The 18,390-nt window shown below is 53.7% G+C and overlaps 10 protein-coding genes across 10 annotated transcripts; 4 read left to right on the top strand and 6 right to left on the bottom strand.

Moving 5' to 3' along the window:
- Positions 1-58: 58 nt before the first annotated feature.
- Positions 59-984, bottom strand: P153DRAFT_364059 (adenylate kinase). Its single transcript, XM_033667505.1, has 2 exons — positions 665-984; positions 59-617 (listed from the first exon to the last, which is right to left on the bottom strand). The coding sequence occupies exons 1-2, from the start codon at positions 828-830 to the stop codon at positions 64-66; spliced, it is 720 nt and encodes a 239-aa protein (XP_033527176.1). The 5' UTR covers positions 831-984; the 3' UTR covers positions 59-63.
- Positions 985-1,264: 280 nt separating this feature from the next.
- On the top strand, positions 1,265-3,429 carry P153DRAFT_364058 (LETM1-domain-containing protein). Its single transcript, XM_033667504.1, has 3 exons — positions 1,265-2,011; positions 2,062-2,340; positions 2,398-3,429. Exons 1-3 carry the CDS (start codon positions 1,559-1,561, stop codon positions 3,208-3,210), a joined length of 1,545 nt encoding a protein of 514 aa, XP_033527175.1. The 5' UTR covers positions 1,265-1,558; the 3' UTR covers positions 3,211-3,429.
- An 80-nt stretch (positions 3,430-3,509) lies between these two features.
- P153DRAFT_333367 (uncharacterized protein) lies at positions 3,510-4,179 on the bottom strand (the record flags this gene model as incomplete). The annotated part of the gene is made up of 2 exons (XM_033665565.1): positions 3,510-4,084; positions 4,137-4,179. The coding sequence occupies 2 exons, from the start codon at positions 4,177-4,179 to the stop codon at positions 3,510-3,512; spliced, it is 618 nt and encodes a 205-aa protein (XP_033527174.1).
- A 190-nt stretch (positions 4,180-4,369) lies between these two features.
- On the top strand, positions 4,370-7,064 carry P153DRAFT_173516 (nucleolar protein 14). The gene has a single exon (XM_033662314.1). It carries the CDS (start codon positions 4,421-4,423, stop codon positions 6,959-6,961), a length of 2,541 nt encoding a protein of 846 aa, XP_033527173.1. The 5' UTR covers positions 4,370-4,420; the 3' UTR covers positions 6,962-7,064.
- A 102-nt stretch (positions 7,065-7,166) lies between these two features.
- On the bottom strand, positions 7,167-7,487 carry P153DRAFT_382410 (uncharacterized protein; the record flags this gene model as incomplete). Its single annotated transcript, XM_033670148.1, has 1 exon — positions 7,167-7,487. One exon carries the CDS (start codon positions 7,485-7,487, stop codon positions 7,167-7,169), a length of 321 nt encoding a protein of 106 aa, XP_033527172.1.
- Positions 7,488-7,998: 511 nt separating this feature from the next.
- P153DRAFT_382409 (Zinc/iron permease) lies at positions 7,999-9,459 on the bottom strand (the record flags this gene model as incomplete). Its single annotated transcript, XM_033670147.1, has 3 exons — positions 7,999-9,167; positions 9,222-9,368; positions 9,432-9,459. The coding sequence occupies 3 exons, from the start codon at positions 9,457-9,459 to the stop codon at positions 7,999-8,001; spliced, it is 1,344 nt and encodes a 447-aa protein (XP_033527171.1).
- A 741-nt stretch (positions 9,460-10,200) lies between these two features.
- P153DRAFT_173520 (uncharacterized protein) lies at positions 10,201-13,010 on the top strand. Its single transcript, XM_033662315.1, has 6 exons — positions 10,201-10,287; positions 10,335-11,073; positions 11,274-11,721; positions 11,787-12,482; positions 12,550-12,786; positions 12,896-13,010. The coding sequence occupies exons 2-5, from the start codon at positions 10,548-10,550 to the stop codon at positions 12,761-12,763; spliced, it is 1,884 nt and encodes a 627-aa protein (XP_033527170.1). The 5' UTR covers positions 10,201-10,287; positions 10,335-10,547; the 3' UTR covers positions 12,764-12,786; positions 12,896-13,010.
- A 138-nt stretch (positions 13,011-13,148) lies between these two features.
- On the bottom strand, positions 13,149-14,173 carry P153DRAFT_333357 (ChaC-like protein; the record flags this gene model as incomplete). The annotated part of the gene is made up of 5 exons (XM_033665564.1): positions 14,032-14,173; positions 13,949-13,980; positions 13,841-13,890; positions 13,633-13,722; positions 13,149-13,553 (listed from the first exon to the last, which is right to left on the bottom strand). Exons 1-5 carry the CDS (start codon positions 14,097-14,099, stop codon positions 13,149-13,151), a joined length of 645 nt encoding a protein of 214 aa, XP_033527169.1. The 5' UTR covers positions 14,100-14,173.
- An 82-nt stretch (positions 14,174-14,255) lies between these two features.
- On the bottom strand, positions 14,256-16,028 carry P153DRAFT_309420 (ubiquinone biosynthesis hydrox). Its single transcript, XM_033664742.1, has 2 exons — positions 15,550-16,028; positions 14,256-15,496 (listed from the first exon to the last, which is right to left on the bottom strand). Exons 1-2 carry the CDS (start codon positions 15,869-15,871, stop codon positions 14,334-14,336), a joined length of 1,485 nt encoding a protein of 494 aa, XP_033527168.1. The 5' UTR covers positions 15,872-16,028; the 3' UTR covers positions 14,256-14,333.
- Positions 16,029-16,847: 819 nt separating this feature from the next.
- On the top strand, positions 16,848-18,354 carry P153DRAFT_393735 (uncharacterized protein). The gene has a single exon (XM_033671259.1). It carries the CDS (start codon positions 16,998-17,000, stop codon positions 18,219-18,221), a length of 1,224 nt encoding a protein of 407 aa, XP_033527167.1. The 5' UTR covers positions 16,848-16,997; the 3' UTR covers positions 18,222-18,354.
- Positions 18,355-18,390: the final 36 nt, after the last annotated feature.

The following is an 18,390-nucleotide window of genomic DNA, read 5'->3' as shown; positions in this document are numbered from 1 at the left end:
AGCCAGCGTCTCTAGACCACTATATACCAGCGTGCGGCCGAACTGTTTCACAAACCTACCGCTCTAAGGCACGCCAAATCGCTTCCCAAACTCCTCAAAGATCTGAGGAGTAATCTCGTCGCTGCTGTTTCCATTCACTGTCCATAATATACCGAGTTTGTCGTAGTGCTCCAGCAGAGGTGTGCTGGTCTCCTTGAAACTCTTCAAGCGCGCCTTCCACACTTCCGGGTCATCATCAGCTCGTCGAACCAGTGCTTCCCCCGTCACATCATCCTTGCCATCCGCCTTGGGCGCATTGAACGTAGTGTTGTAAACGCGGCCAGAAGGTTCGTGGATCCATCGATTGCAGATGCGGTCGATGATGATGTCGGTGGGGGTGTTGAGGTTGACGACCAGATTGATGGGAACAATGTCGTCAAGCTGGACGGCTTGTACTGCGGTTCGCGGAAAGCCGTCCAGTATGAACGACGCTGAGGGCTGGTCTGAGAATGTGTACTTTGATTTTCCGGTGCCGCTCTGTATCCACCCACGGGTCGTCAGCTCATCAGTAATGAGGCGCAGTATCAGGCTGTCCGACACCAGTTTGCCGGATTTCATGATGGACTCGGCCTCGAGACCTGCAATCTGTGAGCGAATGGAAAATCCGAGGTGGCGAAGTGCATACCAGCACGTGTCTTTTCCTTCACATTCTTCCTCAGCAGGTCGCCTGAACTGAGCTGCTTGATCTCCGAGAACTTCTGCATCAGGCGCTCGCTCTGCGTGCCCTTGCCCACGCCTGGTGCGCCGACCAGTATGACTCGCGCCGCTTTGGAAAGTCTTTGCAGGGCCATAATTTCTCGGACGTGGAATGGTATGATAGGCTAGATGTGATGCACGGCTATATTTACAAGACTGATGTGTCGATTGGAAACTGGAGGGCTTCGTCGGAAGTCACTGCAGCTAGAGGAGGTCCATGGTGACGGGTATGCGAGGGGGATACAGTACGGCGCCACAGAGTTCAGGTGCAAGCAGCAGCGAGAGCAGAAGCTCGAGAGACGAGGGAAGACTGGCGTCGGCAGGGCGAGGGGACGACTTGCGCGGGAGCCACGCATGGTTCTCCGCGATCTTGTCGGAAGAGCCAAGCCATATTACCGAACTCGACAGCTCTAGAGCGGCGGATGACAGCCACAAGCAGCAGCAGAAGAACGAAAGCCGGTCACGTGTGCCCGGGAACAGCCCGAACAAGCCGCCCGGTTTCCCCCTTTGCACCGTTGTCGGCGCAGCCTTCCAGTCGCCCAGCCAAGCTTTGATCGCCGTTTTCTAGAAGTCGGCAGCCGACGCTGGCGTGCTTCCGTCAGTCTGAGCGCATTTTCCATCGACACACTCCTTGAATCTCCCAAACACCAATTTCACGCCCCCCGTGCCTGGTACATTGCACTTCTCCTGTCAATCCCACTACTCGCCATTCTTTAGTATTCCCGCCATGTACGTCAGTCGAACAGCCTCGCGGGCAGCGCCGGCAGTATGGAGGGCTGGCATACGAACCGCTGTGCGGCCCCATCGATCCATGGCCAGGAACATGCCCGCCATTGCCGTGCTCATCCCGCTGCGATACCTGCAAACCGAGGCCACGTCCAGCTCAACGCAAACATTCCCGCCTCCAGGCTTCGATCCCAAGCAAGCCAGCAAACCGCTCCCTAAGCAAGAACAGAAGACCGCGACGCCCGCCGAGCAGGAACTCATGATCCCCAAGAACGCCCCGACCTCCAGCCCCAAGACGGACGCCCAGAACACACAAACCCTGGTCGAGCTATCCCAGGAGAAGGCAATGACGGGGTCCAAGGAGGAAAAGAAGGCGCTGGCCAGAAAGGAAGAGCTTAAGATCAAGTTGACTCTGTGGCAGAAAGTCAAGCATGAGGCTCTCCACTACTGGGATGGTACAAAGTTGCTTGTGACGGAGGTCAGGATCAGTTCGAAGCTGGCTTTGAAAATGGCTGCGGGATACGAGCTTACTCGACGAGAGCGCAGACAGGTGCGCACATCAAACATGAACAAGTCGATCAGACCACTGACAGCCCGCAGTTGTCACGAACAGTACAGGATCTCGGACGCCTGATTCCTTTCCTCCCGTTCGTCATTGTTCCCTTCGCGGAATTGCTGCTTCCGGTAGCCCTCAAGCTCTTCCCCAACATGCTTCCCAGCACATTCGAGGGTCAGTCCTCCAAGGACAAGAAGGCCACAACTCTCCGGTCCACCCGGAAAGAAGTCAGCAACTTTCTTCGCCAAACTTTACAAGAGACTGGATTGCCAGTGTCTGCTGCGAATGCGCAAAAGGAGGAGTTCTCTGCTTTCTTCCGAAAGGTTCGCACACTCAGTTTGCTACGAATATACCTAGCATACAAGGCTAACGATTGCTAGGTGCGAATGACTGGCGAAAAGCCCTCTGCAGAGGACATTGTCAAGGTGTGCAAGAGCTTCAAGGACGACATCACACTGGACAACCTTTCCCGACCGCAGCTCGTCTCCATCTGCCGATACATGAACATCACCTCATTCGGTACTGACAACCTCCTGCGCTACCAAGTTCGTGTTCGTATGCGCCAGATCAAGCGTGACGACAGATCTATCGCTTACGAGGGTGTTGAATCTCTCTCCGTTCCAGAACTTCAGACTGCTTGTGCAAGCCGCGGTCTCCGAACATACGGTGTTTCCCCAGGCCGCCTACGTGACGACCTCCAAACCTGGTTGGATCTCCGTCTCAAGCACGGCGTCCCATCTACACTATTGGTCCTTGCCAACGCTTTCGTGTACGCCCAGGGCAAGGAGGCAGAAATGACTTCCCAGCTCGAGGCCCTAGAAGCCGTTCTATCAAGCATCCCCGAGGAGCTGTACCACGAGATCGAGCTCGAGGTGCACAGCGCCGAGGGCGCGGCGACGAACAAGCAGCGTCTCGAGGTTCTCAAGGAGCAGCAAGAACTCATCGAGGAGGAGAACCAGCAGACCAAGTCTGTTGATAACAAGAGCTCTGCTTCGCCCAATGACCACGAGGATATCGATGAGGATGACAAGCCGAAGAACAAGGCTGCTCTGGAGGCCAAGGCGGCCGAAGAGAGCACAGAGAAGGAGGCTAGCACTGGTGATATGACGGGTGGAAGTGCTGAACGAGCGGAGCAGGATGACCGCGCCAGGAAGGGCGAGGAGCCGCAAGGCAAGGAGGAGAAGAAGCAGTAGAGAGTGGTCAGATTACAGTTCTTGCCTCTTGTTTGAATAGATTTGAACTTCATGTTTGAGTGTTCCGGTTTTGGGTTGCATAGAAATACCCTTTCATCTTTGAGGATGAGATCAATAGACTGTACTTTTAGAGAATTTCGCAGTTGCAGATTACATGTCATGTTATTTCATTTCATTCCAAGGGTATCATAAGTCATTGTACGAATGGATACTCGTACCTCGTAGTATCATAGGGTAAACACCTTGGCCGTGCTCTGTTAATCAACACTCGTTCATTCAAAATCTCCTCTGACCCGACCTCACCAGCTGTTCGTCCCCCCAGCTCCATCATCCCGCATAAACACATCCTCCTGCGTAAACGGCCCACCTCCCTCACTAATAACCATAGCCTCGCGTCTCCTCCTCCTCAGCTCCCTCTCCACCGCATCCCGCTCCTGCTCCACCCCCCTCATCTCATCCTCCAGCGCCCTCAGCTCCCCCTCAACCGTATCCCGCTCACTCTCCAGCGCCTTCAACGCGCTATACTCCCTCACCACGCCATTCTCACACAGCAGGTTAAACGCCAACTGCGCGCGATGCCGCGTGTCCGGATCCTTGCTATTCAAGTCGCGGACAAGATGTTTGCGCAGTTTCTGCGAGGCGTAGAAGCGCGAGCAGAGGATTTTGGTCGCGGAGAGGCGCAGCTCGGTGTTTTGGGATGTTGCGAGGACGAGCAGCGAGGAGGTCTTTATGGCGTCTTCTTGGTGGGTGGAGGAGGGTGAGTGGACTGTGCGGGGGCCGAGGGGCGGGATGATGGGCGTGCTGATCTCGGTGAGTGTGCGCACTTGGTGGAGCCCGGCTGAGACGCGGGTTATGGCTACGAAGGTGAAGACGCCTGGAGGGGTTAGTGATGGTGGTGGTGGTGGGGATGTGGGGGTAGCTGGTACCTAGGCCGAGCCAGAGCCAGCGGTCGTCTATGTTGGATGCCATGACTGGGAAGGGCTGATCATGGCGCAATGTGAGTAGACATGAAATTCGCAGACACCATTGAATATGCGCATGTCTAAAGCGATGATGGCACGCGGCAGCGGAGGAGCAGGGATTAGCCCACACTACCCGCCCTAGCGCAGACCCTGGCCGAACTCTTGGCTGAAATTTCGATTCCTCACTCTCTTGAGCCTCACACGTCCCCAGTTCCGCCGCGCAGCCTCTGCGGCACCATAACCCCACGATGCCGCCATCCCAGCTGAAGCGCCTCAAGGCCTCCCTCCGCGAGCAAGGCCTCACCGGCCCCCAGAAATCAAAGAAGCAGAAGAAAGCCCAGAACAAAAACGTCGATGCCCGCGCGCAAAAGGCCTCGGCCCTCGCCTCCATCCGCGAGTCGTTCAACCCCTTCGAGTTCAAGCACCTCTCGCGGCCCAAGAAGTTCTCCTACGCGACTGCCCAGCCTGAGAATGCGCAGAAGAAGATCCTCGGCCGCCCGGGCGTGACAAAGAGCCAGGGCGAGGAGGCGCGGCGCAAGAGCTTGTTGCCCGAGATGAATAGGAAGAACAAGGTGGGCGGTATCCTGGATCGCCGGATTGGCGAGAACGATCCGACGATGAGTTTGGATGACCGCATGATGGCGAGGTTTGAGAGGGAGCAGCAGAGGAAGAGGGGTGGGAATATGTTTGATCTCGAGGATGGGGATGAGGAGATTGAGCTTACGCACGGGGGTGAGTCGTTGCGGTTTGACGATGAGATTGGGGACGAGGATTATGATGCTGCGAGTGTCAGTGGGTCGAGTGTTGGGGATGCGGATGAGGATGGGCTGAAGAGGAAGAGAGGGAGGGAGGATGTTGATGGTGAAGAGGGCGAGGGTGTGCCTGAAGAGCAGCCGGAGAGGAAGAAGAGCAAGGCTGAGGTCATGAAGGAGGTCATGGCCAAGTCCAAGTTGCACAAGTACGAGCGTCAGGCGCAGAAAGAAGATGATGACGATCTGCGGGATGAGCTCGACAAGGACCTGAACAACGTCTTGGAAGCTCTGCGGGGACACATCAACAAGAAACCTGAGCCCGAGCAGCCGAAAGAAACTCCCAAGAACGACTTCGGTATCAATGCCGATCGTGCAGCACTGCTCGCTGGGACATCACAAGCACAAAAGGACAGGGAGTACGATATCAGAGTGCGCCAACTGCTGCAGGATGAACGAGCGAAACCAACCGAGCGAACGAAGACAGAAGAAGAGAAAGCCAAGGAGGATGCCAACCGTCTGAAAGAACTCGAGGAAAAGCGCATGAAGAGGATGCGAGGAGAGCCTATCAGTGACGACGAAGAACCCCAGAAGAAGAAGAAGGGCGCAGAAGAGGAAGAGGAGGAGGATGATGATGACGATGACATGGAGAGTGAAAACGACGATGCTGCCGAGTTCGGCCTTGCTGCTGCGCCAGGCCAATTTAGCAGACCCGTGGGCGTCGACGACGAGGACGACTTTGTACTTGACGACGATCTCATCGCTACCGACTCGGAAGCTGATATTTCTGGAGACGAGTCTGACGATGCTTCGGAGGTCGACGATACTATGGCTATGGATGACGAAGACGCCGACTTTTTGAAGGATGTGCTGCCAGAGCCGAAGGTACAACCAAAGGCCAAGAATGGTGTGCTCACTATCGGATCAGAATCTACTTCCTCGAAGCTGGCGTACACATATGCATGCCCTCGATCACATGAGGAACTTCTAACTGTCTTCAAGGATGTTACTTCCAAAGACATATCTACCGTCATCCAGAGAATACGAGCGCTCTACCACTCCGGTCTACATGCAGATAACAAGCATAAGCTTGCTGACTTTGCATGCGCGCTCGTTGACCACGCATCCTATCTGTCGAACCAGACGCCAGCCGCCCCATTATCCGTCATTGAGTCGATCATCCGTCATGTCCACTCCATGTCGCGTTCGTATCCAGCACAGATAGCTACACACTTCCGGGAGCATCTCAAGAAACTCCAAATTTCGAACGAACCTACACCAGGTGACCTGACATTACTCACAGCAATTGGATACATCTACCCTACCTCCGACCACTTCCACCAAGTTGTCACTCCCGCCATCACTCTAATGGCACGCTGGATGGGTCTCACCACACCCAACTCTGCAAAGGACATCGCCACAGGTGCTTTCGTCGGCGCCGTGTGTCTCCAGTACCAAAAGCTCTCCAAACGCTACATCCCAGAGTTCATCCGCTACACAGCGCTCTGCCTCAAGTCCCCCCACGCCACCCCAGCCCTCCTCAAGCCCCACACCAAGAACATCCTCACCGCCTCAGACCTCTGGAGCGCCTCCCCAGCCTTCATAGAAATCTTCACCCCGCTCCTCTCCCCCCTAAAATCCGCCGCTCAAACCGCAACATCGCAAAACCTGCGCGCGCGCCTCAACAGCGCAAAACTCCGCCGCCGCCCGCAAACCCTGCACTTCCACCGCCCGCTCCCCATCAAATCCAGCGTGCCCAAGTTCGAGGAGAGCTTCGACCCGAACAAGCACTACGACCCGGATAAGGAGCGCTCCGAGGCCACGCGTCTGCAGAAGGAGTACAAGCGCGAGAAGAAGGGCGCGTTGCGCGAGCTGCGCAAGGATGCGAATTTCATCGCTAGAGAGAGCTTGCGCGAGAAGAAGGACAAGGATCGCAAGTATGAGGAGAAGTATAAGAGGCTTGTTGCTGAGATTCAGGGCGAGGAGGGCAGGGAGAAGAATGTTTATGAGCGGGAGAAGAGGAAGAGGCAGAAGAATTAGATGGAGGTGGAGGTGGAGATATGGTGGGAGATGGAGTAAGGCTCTGGAGTCTTATGGTCGAGGGTTGGCACATGAATTGGAATTTTTTGTTCGACATTTTCACGGCTCTTGCGTTACTTCTTCTCTTTTTCTTCCCCTATTTTACTGTTTCGTTCCCCATCTGTTCATCTCAATTATCGCCCCCTACCTAACCCCCACCACCCCCTCAGAAATCAAGAAGCCCAACCGCATCAAGCGCCTCCTCGCGCTCCCGAAGCTCCGCCTCCAATCCCTCAATATACGCATTGAATGCCGACTCGCGCTCCTCGAACCACGCGATATCGTCTTCGCAGCGCTGGAGCTGTGCCTCTAGGGCGCTGATCTGCTCTCTTAGGGCGGTGATTTCTTCGCTTGGGTCGCTGGGAGCGGTGTCGTGGTGGCTGCTGGTGGTCGGGGTGTTGTTGTCTTGTGGTGTCTGTTCTTGTGTCTGTTCTTGCGTGTCTTGGTTTGGGAGGGAAGGGGAGGCTGGGCTGGTGGTTTCGGGCATGTTGGGTGGGTATGTGAGGTCGATAATCTATGTGTCTAGTACCGGCGATGATGTTTGTATGGAAATATAGTATTCCAAGGAGGAGAGGGTAGGGGAGATATGATCGGAAAAGTCGAGGTATTGGACATTACGCATTCCTCTCTCTCTCCTCAAAGAAGCTGTAGAACCACCTAACAAAGGAATGGAATATATGTCTTTGACGCGGTTTGGGTTGGAAACAAGATATCACGATGTCGGTTCACCGTCCGGCTCAAAGAAGGCATGTACTGTTCGATGTGCAAATCGTATTATGTGAATTTGGCAATGAGATGTTTTTTTATATTGATTGAGGTCTTCTTCTTGCTCTTTATGCTACTCTCCCCCACTCTTGAACACTGGGAAAGAGTCAATCTTGTGTATGTTGTCGTGTGAAATAGTTTTAATCGTTTTGATTCAAAACATTGATCGTAAAGTAGAACACTGCATATGAACAGCCAGTGTCTGGTAGATACAAAACTTTTGAAATAGACGTCTATGCCCATGCGCCGACCAATGCCATCAAGAGCGCTCCACCCACAACGCTGGCACATGCTTGTAACCGCCGTTTCCCTTGTAATGTGACGTAGCTCTCGTCGCTCAAGAAATCTTCTGCAAGGAGCTCCACTAGACCAGCGAAGAGGAGAAGTCCGCTTGAGATGGCGTTCATAAAGCCCACGGTCAGTAAGCCAGTTTCGCTGGCGGGATCGTACAGAGTGTGAATTGCCAGTCCGATGGCCTGTCCAATCGGCGTGGTGGTTCCGTAGGCCAGAGCCATGAACCACGGCTTTGGAGAACCTTCAGGGAAGCGAATAGCGCTGATGCGTGATCCAAGCGCAAATCCCTCGAATGTCTGATGAAAAGAGATAGCCACCAGTAATACGATGAACGATGTCCCTGTCGCCACGGACAACGCCATACCAATGAAGACACTATGAAATAAGATACCTGCCTCGAGCAGCAAACACTGCAGGAGTTGTTTTTTGTTCTGTGCCTCGGTCTTCTCGGAGGTTTCTAGGGTATCATCACGAGCAGCATGCGCTTCTTTGCGACCATTGGGTTGCGAAAGTAGGCGAGCTCCATCTTCAGAATCGTCAAATCCTCGCGGGCCCAGCTCTTCTCGACTGATATCGAGATCAGAGTCGTCGCCATCGTCCAAACTATCGCGAGCTGCGTGGTTGTTCGGCGTATCTGGCGTCATGGGAGAGGCAAGCGAGAACGAAGGCGATCTTCCTGCGATCAAGTTCTCAGAGGCCTCTACGTCGTGCAAGACGATAGAAGGAATCCTGCGCGAACCGGAACTGTAGCGTCCATAGCTGTTTCTCCTCTTGTGGCCAGGATGCGTGTGTGCTTGGTGATCTTCGCGACCAAGACTCTCGTAGTCGGTCGAATGGGAGTGACCAGCTCCTTTCGATGCGAAGAACATCTCAATACCGACTACGACAAAGACCGACGTCATTGCTATGAAGCCAGGCATGGCCGGGTAGCCTGTGTTCCAAAAGTGAGGGAGGCATGGGTCGGTGAGAGACTCGAAGGCGGTGGGGAGAAGGTGAACGAAGGCTGTCGCTATAAGGACGCCTGTGCCAAAGTGCCGTGATATGAAGAGGAATTGGTGTGGTACATGTATGCTAGGAAAGCGCCTGACGACGATGGGGAAGGAGCAAGCTGCAACCGTCAGTTCCGTACTCGCCAAACCAACCCCATTACCACCATGCGTACCTGCAGTGCTCAGAGAGAGTATAAGGACCAAGGCGAAGACATGAAGGGGTGTGTTGTATGAGCCTTTGCCGCCCTTCGTTCCGCAAACCGGTCGGTCATTTTCCTGTCTCCGGAGTAGCTCAGCTCGCAGCAGGTGCGACGAGAGGCCTATGCAACATGTCAGCCAAGGTTTTACATCGCCAACTTCCGCCTGTATAGCTGGCTACTCACCCGCGAGGAGGCCATCTCCGTCCGTCATGTCGAGATGTTGCCAGAGCGCCGAAACGTGGAGTCGCGACGCGGACGACCGGTACTCACCCCTAGCGCTCGGATCCTCTTTATTCCTTATTTCTTACGTGTCGACTGCGGTCCGCACATTTCCAATCTCCCTCCAACACTGCATGGGACCGTGACATCCGTGTCGAGCTGAATTGCCAATCGTCGAAGTGCGATGCGGCGCAATGCCATGGATTCGCAATGTTCTCTTGCATCATCCGAGGAACAACGACAAAATCGTCATCGGGCCCAAAGCCACAACATTTCATCGACGTTTATTGGAGCAGGTTCAAGTAATGGTCTATATCATCGTCGCATTGCCCAATCGTCTTCGTTCCTTCATCTCAATCCGCGCTTTCTTGGCAACAGTCCTGCTTCGTTTCCTCTTGTCTTCATGTTTGTTGACAGTATGCTGAGAACATGACGCGTTCTGGTTTGTTGATAGTAACAGAGGTCTGTCATTCAATCAGTATGGTAACCTCAGATCACGCACGACTAGAATCATCGAGAAGCTCTCAATGTTTGAGACGATGGGAAGGGCTCATCGTCAGCCCATCGGCAACTCTACCACGGTTCCAAGACGAATAATTCCTAAGATGTTCCTAACTTTGCCTCATCTCTGCCAAAATCTCTTTGCCTGATTTCGCGCTGTGTATAACCGCACGCAACCCTACTTCGATCGCCAACTTCTAGAAACATTCCACGTCTAAAAAGCAACCGAAACGTCTACGCGAATGCAGGGAAAGATGCATCATGCGTCGAATCAGGTACCCTGCCGCCTCCAGGCTTGCCTTCTCAGCCTAACACAAATGTGGTTATTGATAACTCCACGTCCTCAGCCCCCTCTAACACATCCAGTCAAGCCGAGGGACAAAAGAGCCACAGTTCACCATCAGCCTTGCAAAGATCCAAATCCAAATGGTAGCGGTAGATCATCGATTAGGAAACTTTGGCTCTGTTAGTGCCCAAAGTTGTACCCTGGTTACACCGTACAGAGCTTCGGTATCATCACCCTTCCCCGGTTCAAGATCACAAGACGACACGTAGTTGGGTTCGTGTGGGGCATGCAAGATGGAGAGCCATGGGGAGACCGCCAAGACGAGACAGCATTCTCAGCCCACCGTGCCTGTTCGACAGGACTTTCTTTTTGTCGATGCGGCTCAAGCAAGAACCTCTCGCCAAGGACGCCGCAATGCTCGCTCTTTTGTCATGCAAAAGGCGAGGAGAGAACGTCCATGGTCCACGAGCAAACATACAGCGAAACAAAGAAATGCGGCTGAGGACGCGAGTCCCATGAGTGCTACTACTTCCGATTCGTTACTTACTCCAATAAACACGGCAACGCCGAGTCCTCCAATTTTCCTCGGTAGAAGAGACCACGTCTCTTCAGCGGAACAAAACCACTACACAGCGGCTAATCAGAAGATTTGCCAACATTGCAACATCTTTTTGTGCCGCCCTGGTCAACGATCGTGTCCAAGATGTCTCCTACTCGAATCTGCAGTACCTACGCAAGATCCCGATAACAGTCTATTTGATCCGTTCCGAACATCGTCTGTAGAGACAAACAAAAGTGTGTCGGAGTTGTTGGAACATTGTAAGTGTTTGGTCTTGATGTTTCGTTTACAGCCTTTACGTAGTCTGTTGAGCTTGCGGACCAACGACCTTAGTACACCGATGTACAAGGGTCATTGCAACCAGTCCAAGCGAATAAGGCGCTATGGTTACGCATGCTCTGACTATGTGTCCTTGGCTCAAACCTTACTTGAGTGAGAACAAGCTGATCTAGTATTGTAGTTGTAACTCAAATGGCTCCTGGTATCATCGCGATCGACGTTCGACATCAGTCTACATTGATGAGAAGAGACTGGTATGGCACGGCAATGAGCAACTCAGGCTTCATGCACAGCTTGCTTTGCACTGCTGCGCTACATCTCTATATTGTCGGCAAAGGCTCCATCAATACGATTTTATACCACAGAGCACTTGCCGTCGCCTCAATAAATGCAGCCATCTCTAGCCTGGATCACAGCATTGGGATTTCAGATGCAAACATCGGTGCAGTCTTTAATATGATGGTTGTTGAGGAGAGTTTGTTACAGCCCTTCTTCGAGGGAGCAGGTCTCGATGAAGAACAACCATATCAACGCGCAATACACATGGATGGTCTGCAGAGAATGGTGCAACTACGTGGAGGCCTGATGGGACTATACTCTAATCGTATCCTGCAAGCCTTCATACTGTGGTGCGTGGTCTCCCGCCTCCGCATTGCAGCTTGAATCGGTTTGTCATGTGCTTACGAAGCACCAGGCATTCGACTGCGCACGCCATAGCTACACTCGAAGCGCCGAACATGCCAACATTGGACTACATCAGCAGTGCATGTTTCCCCCACCATCCTCTGGGCTACAGTCCGAGTTTTTCACAACACCTTCTGAACTATTGTCGCCACGCAGGCGTTAGAGAATCTCTTACAAGCTTAGTCGAGTCTGTGCTCATACTCATTGCTGACCTCAATGTCTGGTTTAGCGACCCAGAATGTCCCCTTGACCCTCTCGACATCCAAAACTTCTCCTGCGTACTGGAATGCTCGTTACTAAGATGGCTCAACGACAACGCATCACTCATCACCCCCCTCGAAGACGCACTATGCATTGCCCTTCTAATCTTCGTCGTTCGCACAACAGAAGCAATGAAGCGACATTCCGACGTGCATCTGCTGCACTTCACCGCTAGCAAACGACTGGTCAAATCACTGAACTGCACAATCCGTTCTGAGTGGCAATTCTGCCCCGACATCCTATTGTGGATACTCGCCATCGGGTCTATATCAGCAGACGGCTCACCCGAGAGCCCGTGGTTCGTCTACCAAACGTCTCTCGCCACAGCAGAATTCGGGATACAATCCGTGGGAGAGCTTCTAGCGCGGCTCCATCTCTGCGGCTGGGTCAGTTATAAGCTCAACGATGCCGTGTGCCGCCTTTGGGATAGGATTGTCAATCTCAGGTTAGAAAACTGTACATTCTTACCGCTGCGTTTGTTTACTTACGCCTGAGTTCTTGCGTGCGAGTAGGCTTGAGCCATACCTCACTGCGTCCTCAGTAGGTGAAGACCCAGTTAGTCCTGTCGGACCACTGCAATCTCATGTTGCAGATCTCGACTTAGTCGACTGGCAGAATATGGACTGGAGGGCCTTCGACCCTCAACAAGGCGACGCAAATCAATACGCCATATCGGGGACTCTCGGTGTTGGGGGTGCAGGTTTCGTTGCGGAGCACAGGATATAATTGAATTCTCCATGCGGATATGGGTACGTTTGCTTTCGCCCTTTCTCTTTTCCTCGGCTACATTCCTGCTGATCAGAGTAATGCCGCGGTGCGATGGATGTTTGTGTTGACTTACTGACGAGCTTGGTGCAGGTACGATGATGAGATACGACCGGTGGGAGGGAAACGGCTGGAGACTACAAAGGCACTATTTGCATCCAGCAATGATATGAGAGCGAAGACAAGGATGTTGAAGTTTAAGCCGAGGATGGGGTGGTAATCTGGCTAAACGGCGTGAAAGGATATAGTTCCGAACCAGAATGAAAGGCAACTCGCTCGTTCATTTCATTGAGACCAGAATAGCGGAGTTTATTTCCCCACTCCCTCGCCCCCATCTCTCCCTTCATTACTTCTCCCCCTCCCCCTCGATCTCCCGACACCTCCTCACCAAATCCGCCACATGCGCATCCCCACTCTCAGCCCCCAATCCCACAAGCGCATCCTGCAAATTGAACAAATACTCCCTATTCTCCCCACTCGGACCACGACTCTGCAGAATATGTCTCGCCAACTCCCCCGGATCCTGGGGGCCCAGAAACTGCGGATTCTCGGGCAGCCCAATGTACACGAGGCAGCGTATTGGCGGTGTCGGCGAGGCAGAAGAAGGGGTTGATGATGGGATGGGCTGGAAGGGCGTGAATTGTATCGAGTACCCGTTTATCTCGCGTATGTCCATTAGCTGGCGCACTGTGGTGACTTTTTCACGCGGGATGTGGTAGGCGGCGCCCCAGACGCGCTCGGTGGGCTCGTGCTGGTGGGGGGTGTTAGGTTCGGGTGGCTGTTTTGACGTAGTTTGAGTGCAGGGTTTGAGTGAAAGTGGGCGGACTGACATGGTCTGTTAATGTGTCCCAGTGCGCGCGGTCGATGAGCGTGACGACGCGGCCTGGGGCTTCGGGCGTGCCGCGGTGGTCTTCACTTTGGATGAACTTAGCACTTTCCTCCTACCTACTTAGGGGTAGGGGGTAGATACCTCGCCTGGTATGCTTAGCTTGTGTTGTGTTCATGGTGTTTGTGGAATGTTGTGGTATGTCTTCATACCTGCCAGAAACGCCGGACGTAGCCTTCTATGTACCCTGGTACACGCTGGTCTGCCACATGCATGATGAGGTTAGGATAGTGCTTTCACGGCAGATATAGGTGAGGTACCATAGTGTGGTGGTGGTTTCCAGATCAAGCTCCTATGTTAAAGTCAGTGTGGTGCATATGTGCATGGAAGTTGTCCAGTCTACCCATATCCGAATATCCAAAAATCATCATTCTTGCCGAAATCTTCAATCTCTTTCTCGTGATCAGTCATCTTGGCTGTGGAAGGCAAAATAGTTTGTGAGGAAGCAAGAGATCAAAATGTCAACCTAAACATAGCGACATGGCGCAACTTGACGTGACTGGAGGGGCAGTGGGGCATACATATGCAGGGACGCAGATCGCGAGAGATGGCCGATTTGATGTCATACCCTGAACTTGCATTGGATCATTTATTTTCGAGTTCTAGGTATACAAGTAGATATACAGTGCACAACCATGCAACACGCTACGTGCCACCTGCCGCCTTGCTCATGAAGAAGTTTTTCAACGGGCCCATGGCGTCTACAGCCCTCAAACCCAAGCTCCGAAGTCCCACAATTGGCCCCGATTCTACACTGTACAGTCGATGTAACTTATCGCACACGCCCAACATAGCGTTGTTCTCTGCATATCGCTCGCTGGTGTAGCTCTCCAGCGCTAATGTAGATCCGATATCTTGCCCGGTCTGCACAGCGTGTGAAATGGTTCGAACAAGAGCCGCTGCATCGCCTTGCCCCTGATTTAACCCCTGACCTGCTAGCGGATGAATGGTGTGTGCTGCATCGCCGACCAGCGCGACACGCTCGCCAGTGTAGGTGTCTGCGTGGCGCATGCGAAGAGGGAACGATGCCACAGTGTCAGCCTGAACGTCTGTTACCCGCATTGGTATTGTGCGTTCCTTGACAGGGGTGTGTTTCTCTCTCCAAGCGACTTCTTCCTCTTGTCCTGAGGGTAGTGTGTGCAGATACTCGAGGTCTGTGGGAGACAGCCTAAAGGCCGCGTTGACCATGGCGATGAAGTCGTTTGGTGCCAGTGCCTTGAGCTTCGCCGCACGCTCAGGTGTCGTGCTCCATACCAAAGTAGATGCGTTGCCTGGAAGCGGTAACATGGCGATTGGCCCTGTGGGCAGGAAGCGCTGGTACGCAATCTTGTGATCAGGACCGCCCCAACCTTGGCTTTCGATCTTCAGGCTTGCTACTACTCCGTGTCTGCCATAGTCGAAGCCTCGCGACTCGATGTCTGCAAACGTCCGCACTGGGCTGTTTGCGCCATCCGCCCCCACGAGCAACCGGGCCGCCAATGTCTTCCCGTCTGAAAGGGTGAGTATTGGCCAGGACGAAAAGTCCATCTTCTCCGTGTCGGTGCCTAGCTCGATCGAACTGACCTTTGTCGAGGTGAACATGTCGACGCCGCCGAGCTCTTCCAGGCGGCTGAGGAGCATCGTTGTGGTGTTCACATTTTCGATCATGTATGCGATGGTAGTGGGCTTCGCTGGATTACGAGGGGAGAGGAACGGCTTCGCTGTATCCCAGTCGAAGGATATGCGCGCGTCAGTCACTCCGTCCCACACTTGCATTTCCTGGTATGGCTGCACTCGTGAGGTGTTTACATGCGACCATGCTCCAATTTCTGGACGCGTGTTAGACTTGCTGTTTCATAGTCCACGGCGATATGGTATGTACCCTGGAGGTTCCTCACAGAAGCGGGGGTGAGGGAGCTGCATCTATTCGAGAAGCTCTCCAAGCTTGCATCCTTCTGCAGGCGACTCTTTTGCAAGTCCTGGCCCTCGATGAGAGCAACTTTGAGCCCACTCGTAATTGGCGACGCCTTCAACCCCGCCAGCAGACTCAGTCCTGCCGGTCCACCACCGACGCAGACAACATCGTAGACTTCCGGCGCGTCTGCGGAGCTCGAGGCGAACCTCCGCTGAAGCCGCACTCGCACCCAAACGGCAGATGGTGGGGACAGAGCCCGCGGCGTCCCAAATAGCAGTCGAGGAGGCATCACGAGCCTGCTGTAATACGCCGTGTCATTAGCAGAGGAGTGGATGCGATTAGTAGAGGGCGAAGTTTGGATGGTGCCGTCATTGTGAATAGTTCATGTTTGCCCCGTTTGCACATCGGCAACAATTCCGATCGAATCGGCTGGTCCCGCTTTTTAGTACCTTCCACTTCGTCTCTACCATCCCTCATAGCCCCAACCGTGAACAGACATAATCCAAGTTGGTTCGCGTCTTTCTATGACGAGACTTCAGCGTTTGGCCCATGGTCGAACTGATATCATAGCGTCTCTTGCTGATAGCAACTTCTACCAACTTCTAGCGTTTCATTGCGACCCCCATAATGTAAATTCCAGGGTCTCGTCCAGCCTTGCATCATCTCGACCCAGGGCTCTCTTCACCTTCATGGACCTTGTTACTCGCTAGTTGACCAACCGACCCACGAAACACAGCGAGTTGGTGTCTACCAATAGTTGACCGTCCAGGTTCTGACAATGACGACTCCAACGCCGTCCTCGCATCGTACCATCGTCTCAGTCGACTCTCCGGCTCCTCATTGACCCAACGGCGCAGGTACTGATGATCTGCGGCTTCTTCTGCAGTAGTAGAGCTTCTACCGTAGAGTTCGTCATGCTAAGTTTACCACTAGCTGGGATCAGACTGTGGCACAGTGACTGAACCACAGTAACTCTCGTGTCCTGTTGCAAAGTTGATTGGTTACGAACCTTATTAGTGCTATAACTATTACACGGAAGTATACGGCAGTAGTACTGATAATCTGCAAGGAACCGTTACCGATATGCCCTTAATATACCGTGTGGGTCACCTAGCGTCTGAATTACAGCATTCCATTCTTCCAGCTCTAGATTGCAGTCGATTATTCTGGGTACAGCTTTGCAAAGACTCTTCGAGCAATTGCGTAAAACTACACAGTAGCATACATGTTCAGCCAAGTCTCTAGGTTCCGTATAAATTGAGGCAGACCTACATCAGTCAAGTCTTGCTCCTTTCGAACAGTTCTCACTCCTGACTGACTTACACAAGTTATTATTACTACTTATCACTGGTTGTCACTAGATAAATCTACCACAACCCCCATCTTTTCTTATCACACGCACTTGATCATCCGCCATGGAAATGTTCGTAGAAGCCACCATGACCGAAATCAGCTGCGCCCACATCTGCCCTGAATTTCGGTCAGAACAGCGCGTTACAAAACGGCGAAGGTCAGACTCCTTCCATCGAAGCGCGGAAGACACTGGCAAGCGACGACGCCTCGACACTCGTCGCTCTAGCTTCTCTGTGCGCAAACCGTTGCGCTCTTATACTCGCCGGCGTCAGAGTGTACAAGCATGCTTACCAAAAGAACATGCCGTCGCTCCAGTTGAGAGCCCACCCGGAGAGAAGAGGAAGTCTTCGCTTCTCGACAAGATTAAACGGTTTTGCAGGAGGAACAGCAGCCGCGGCAGCAGCCGCCACGACTCAGCCATGAACCACTGGAACAGCTCTACAGCCCATCTATTGAGTTCACCGAGTGCCACCCCACGGAGCAGCTATGATGATGGTGACATCCAGTCGTCCCCAGAAGCATGGCTTGATCAAACTCCCGACGGCCGCACCGGGGAGTTCAACTGGTTTGCCAGTGTCGAGGCCGTTCCTCGCCATCTTTTGGACTCCCGACCACCATCCCCCACAGAGGGTACCAGCAGGGCATTACCATACACAAACCTCCCAGTCCCCAGCTGCGACTCCTTCTCCCCCCAACTACCCACCCAGCCCATCCAGATACCCGCACGGCCTGCATCCCACAACCCATCATCCATCATCCCCCAAACCGCACGACCAGCCAAACACTCCTCCTCCCCACCCCTCTTCAACCTCCACAGCTTCAACATCTCATCCCCCCCGCTCCCCACCTCCCGTCCCTCCCCAGCCACGCACACAGGCCTATACTCCCACCCAGCAGCCTACTCGCCCCCCCTCTCCCCCCTATCAAACACCATGATGTTCCCCCTCTCGCCCGACACCTCCACGCAGGACCTCTCCGCCGCGCCTCCATCCACACCAACCACATCCGACTCGGACTCCAGCTACCTCGAACTGTCACCACAGCTACACACCCCCGCCATCGACGCCCTGACACGCAGTTTCCGCCACACGTCGCTCGCCTCCATCCCCGAGTCGGGCGCCCCGCGCTCGAGAGGGAGTGACGAGCGCTGTCTGCAGCAGCTTGACGGCACGGCGTTGCTGCGGAATAGGCTTCTTGCGCCGCTGGATTGGGCGGACTCGGAGCTCGTGTTTAATTACTGGAGGGATGAGGCGGATTGCTTGGCTGGGTCTGGGTCTGGGGAGTAGATGCGGGTGTGTGGTGTGGAGTAGTGATGGCTTCCTCGCGCGGGACTGCAGTGCGGTGCGATGGCACGCTTTTCTCTTTTGCTTACCCAGATGATGGAGTCAAAATTTCTTCTGCTGAGATACCCCCTGCTGTGTGTAGTTCTAGATGGCAATACCGATATGGGTTTTT

Source organism: Dothidotthia symphoricarpi (assembly GCF_010015815.1).
Source record: "Dothidotthia symphoricarpi CBS 119687 unplaced genomic scaffold P153scaffold_4, whole genome shotgun sequence".
Classification (NCBI taxonomy): domain Eukaryota; kingdom Fungi; phylum Ascomycota; class Dothideomycetes; order Pleosporales; family Dothidotthiaceae; genus Dothidotthia; species Dothidotthia symphoricarpi.
The sequence above is the reverse complement of the archived record's forward strand: the minus strand, read 5'-3'. Positions and strand labels throughout refer to the sequence as shown.

Excerpts from the sequence above, each read along its gene's own strand:
- P153DRAFT_364059 (XM_033667505.1), bottom strand. The coding sequence starts at position 830 with ATGGCCCTGCAAAGACTTTCCAAAGCGGCGCGAGTCATACTGGTCGGC. Across the intron at positions 618-664 it reads GAAGGAAAAGACACGTGCTG|GTCTCGAGGCCGAGTCCATC; the intron begins GTATGCACTTCG and ends CACAGATTGCAG.
- P153DRAFT_364058 (XM_033667504.1), top strand. The coding sequence starts at position 1,559 with ATGCCCGCCATTGCCGTGCTCATCCCGCTGCGATACCTGCAAACCGAG. Across the intron at positions 2,012-2,061 it reads CTCGACGAGAGCGCAGACAG|TTGTCACGAACAGTACAGGA; the intron begins GTGCGCACATCA and ends GACAGCCCGCAG. Across the intron at positions 2,341-2,397 it reads TCTCTGCTTTCTTCCGAAAG|GTGCGAATGACTGGCGAAAA; the intron begins GTTCGCACACTC and ends AACGATTGCTAG.
- P153DRAFT_173516 (XM_033662314.1), top strand. The coding sequence starts at position 4,421 with ATGCCGCCATCCCAGCTGAAGCGCCTCAAGGCCTCCCTCCGCGAGCAA.
- P153DRAFT_173520 (XM_033662315.1), top strand. The coding sequence starts at position 10,548 with ATGGAGAGCCATGGGGAGACCGCCAAGACGAGACAGCATTCTCAGCCC. Across the intron at positions 11,074-11,273 it reads GTCGGAGTTGTTGGAACATT|TTGTAACTCAAATGGCTCCT; the intron begins GTAAGTGTTTGG and ends CTAGTATTGTAG. Across the intron at positions 11,722-11,786 it reads CTGCAAGCCTTCATACTGTG|GCATTCGACTGCGCACGCCA; the intron begins GTGCGTGGTCTC and ends ACGAAGCACCAG.
- P153DRAFT_309420 (XM_033664742.1), bottom strand. The coding sequence starts at position 15,871 with ATGCCTCCTCGACTGCTATTTGGGACGCCGCGGGCTCTGTCCCCACCA. Across the intron at positions 15,497-15,549 it reads TTCTGTGAGGAACCTCCAGG|AAATTGGAGCATGGTCGCAT; the intron begins GTACATACCATA and ends ACACGCGTCCAG.
- P153DRAFT_393735 (XM_033671259.1), top strand. The coding sequence starts at position 16,998 with ATGGAAATGTTCGTAGAAGCCACCATGACCGAAATCAGCTGCGCCCAC.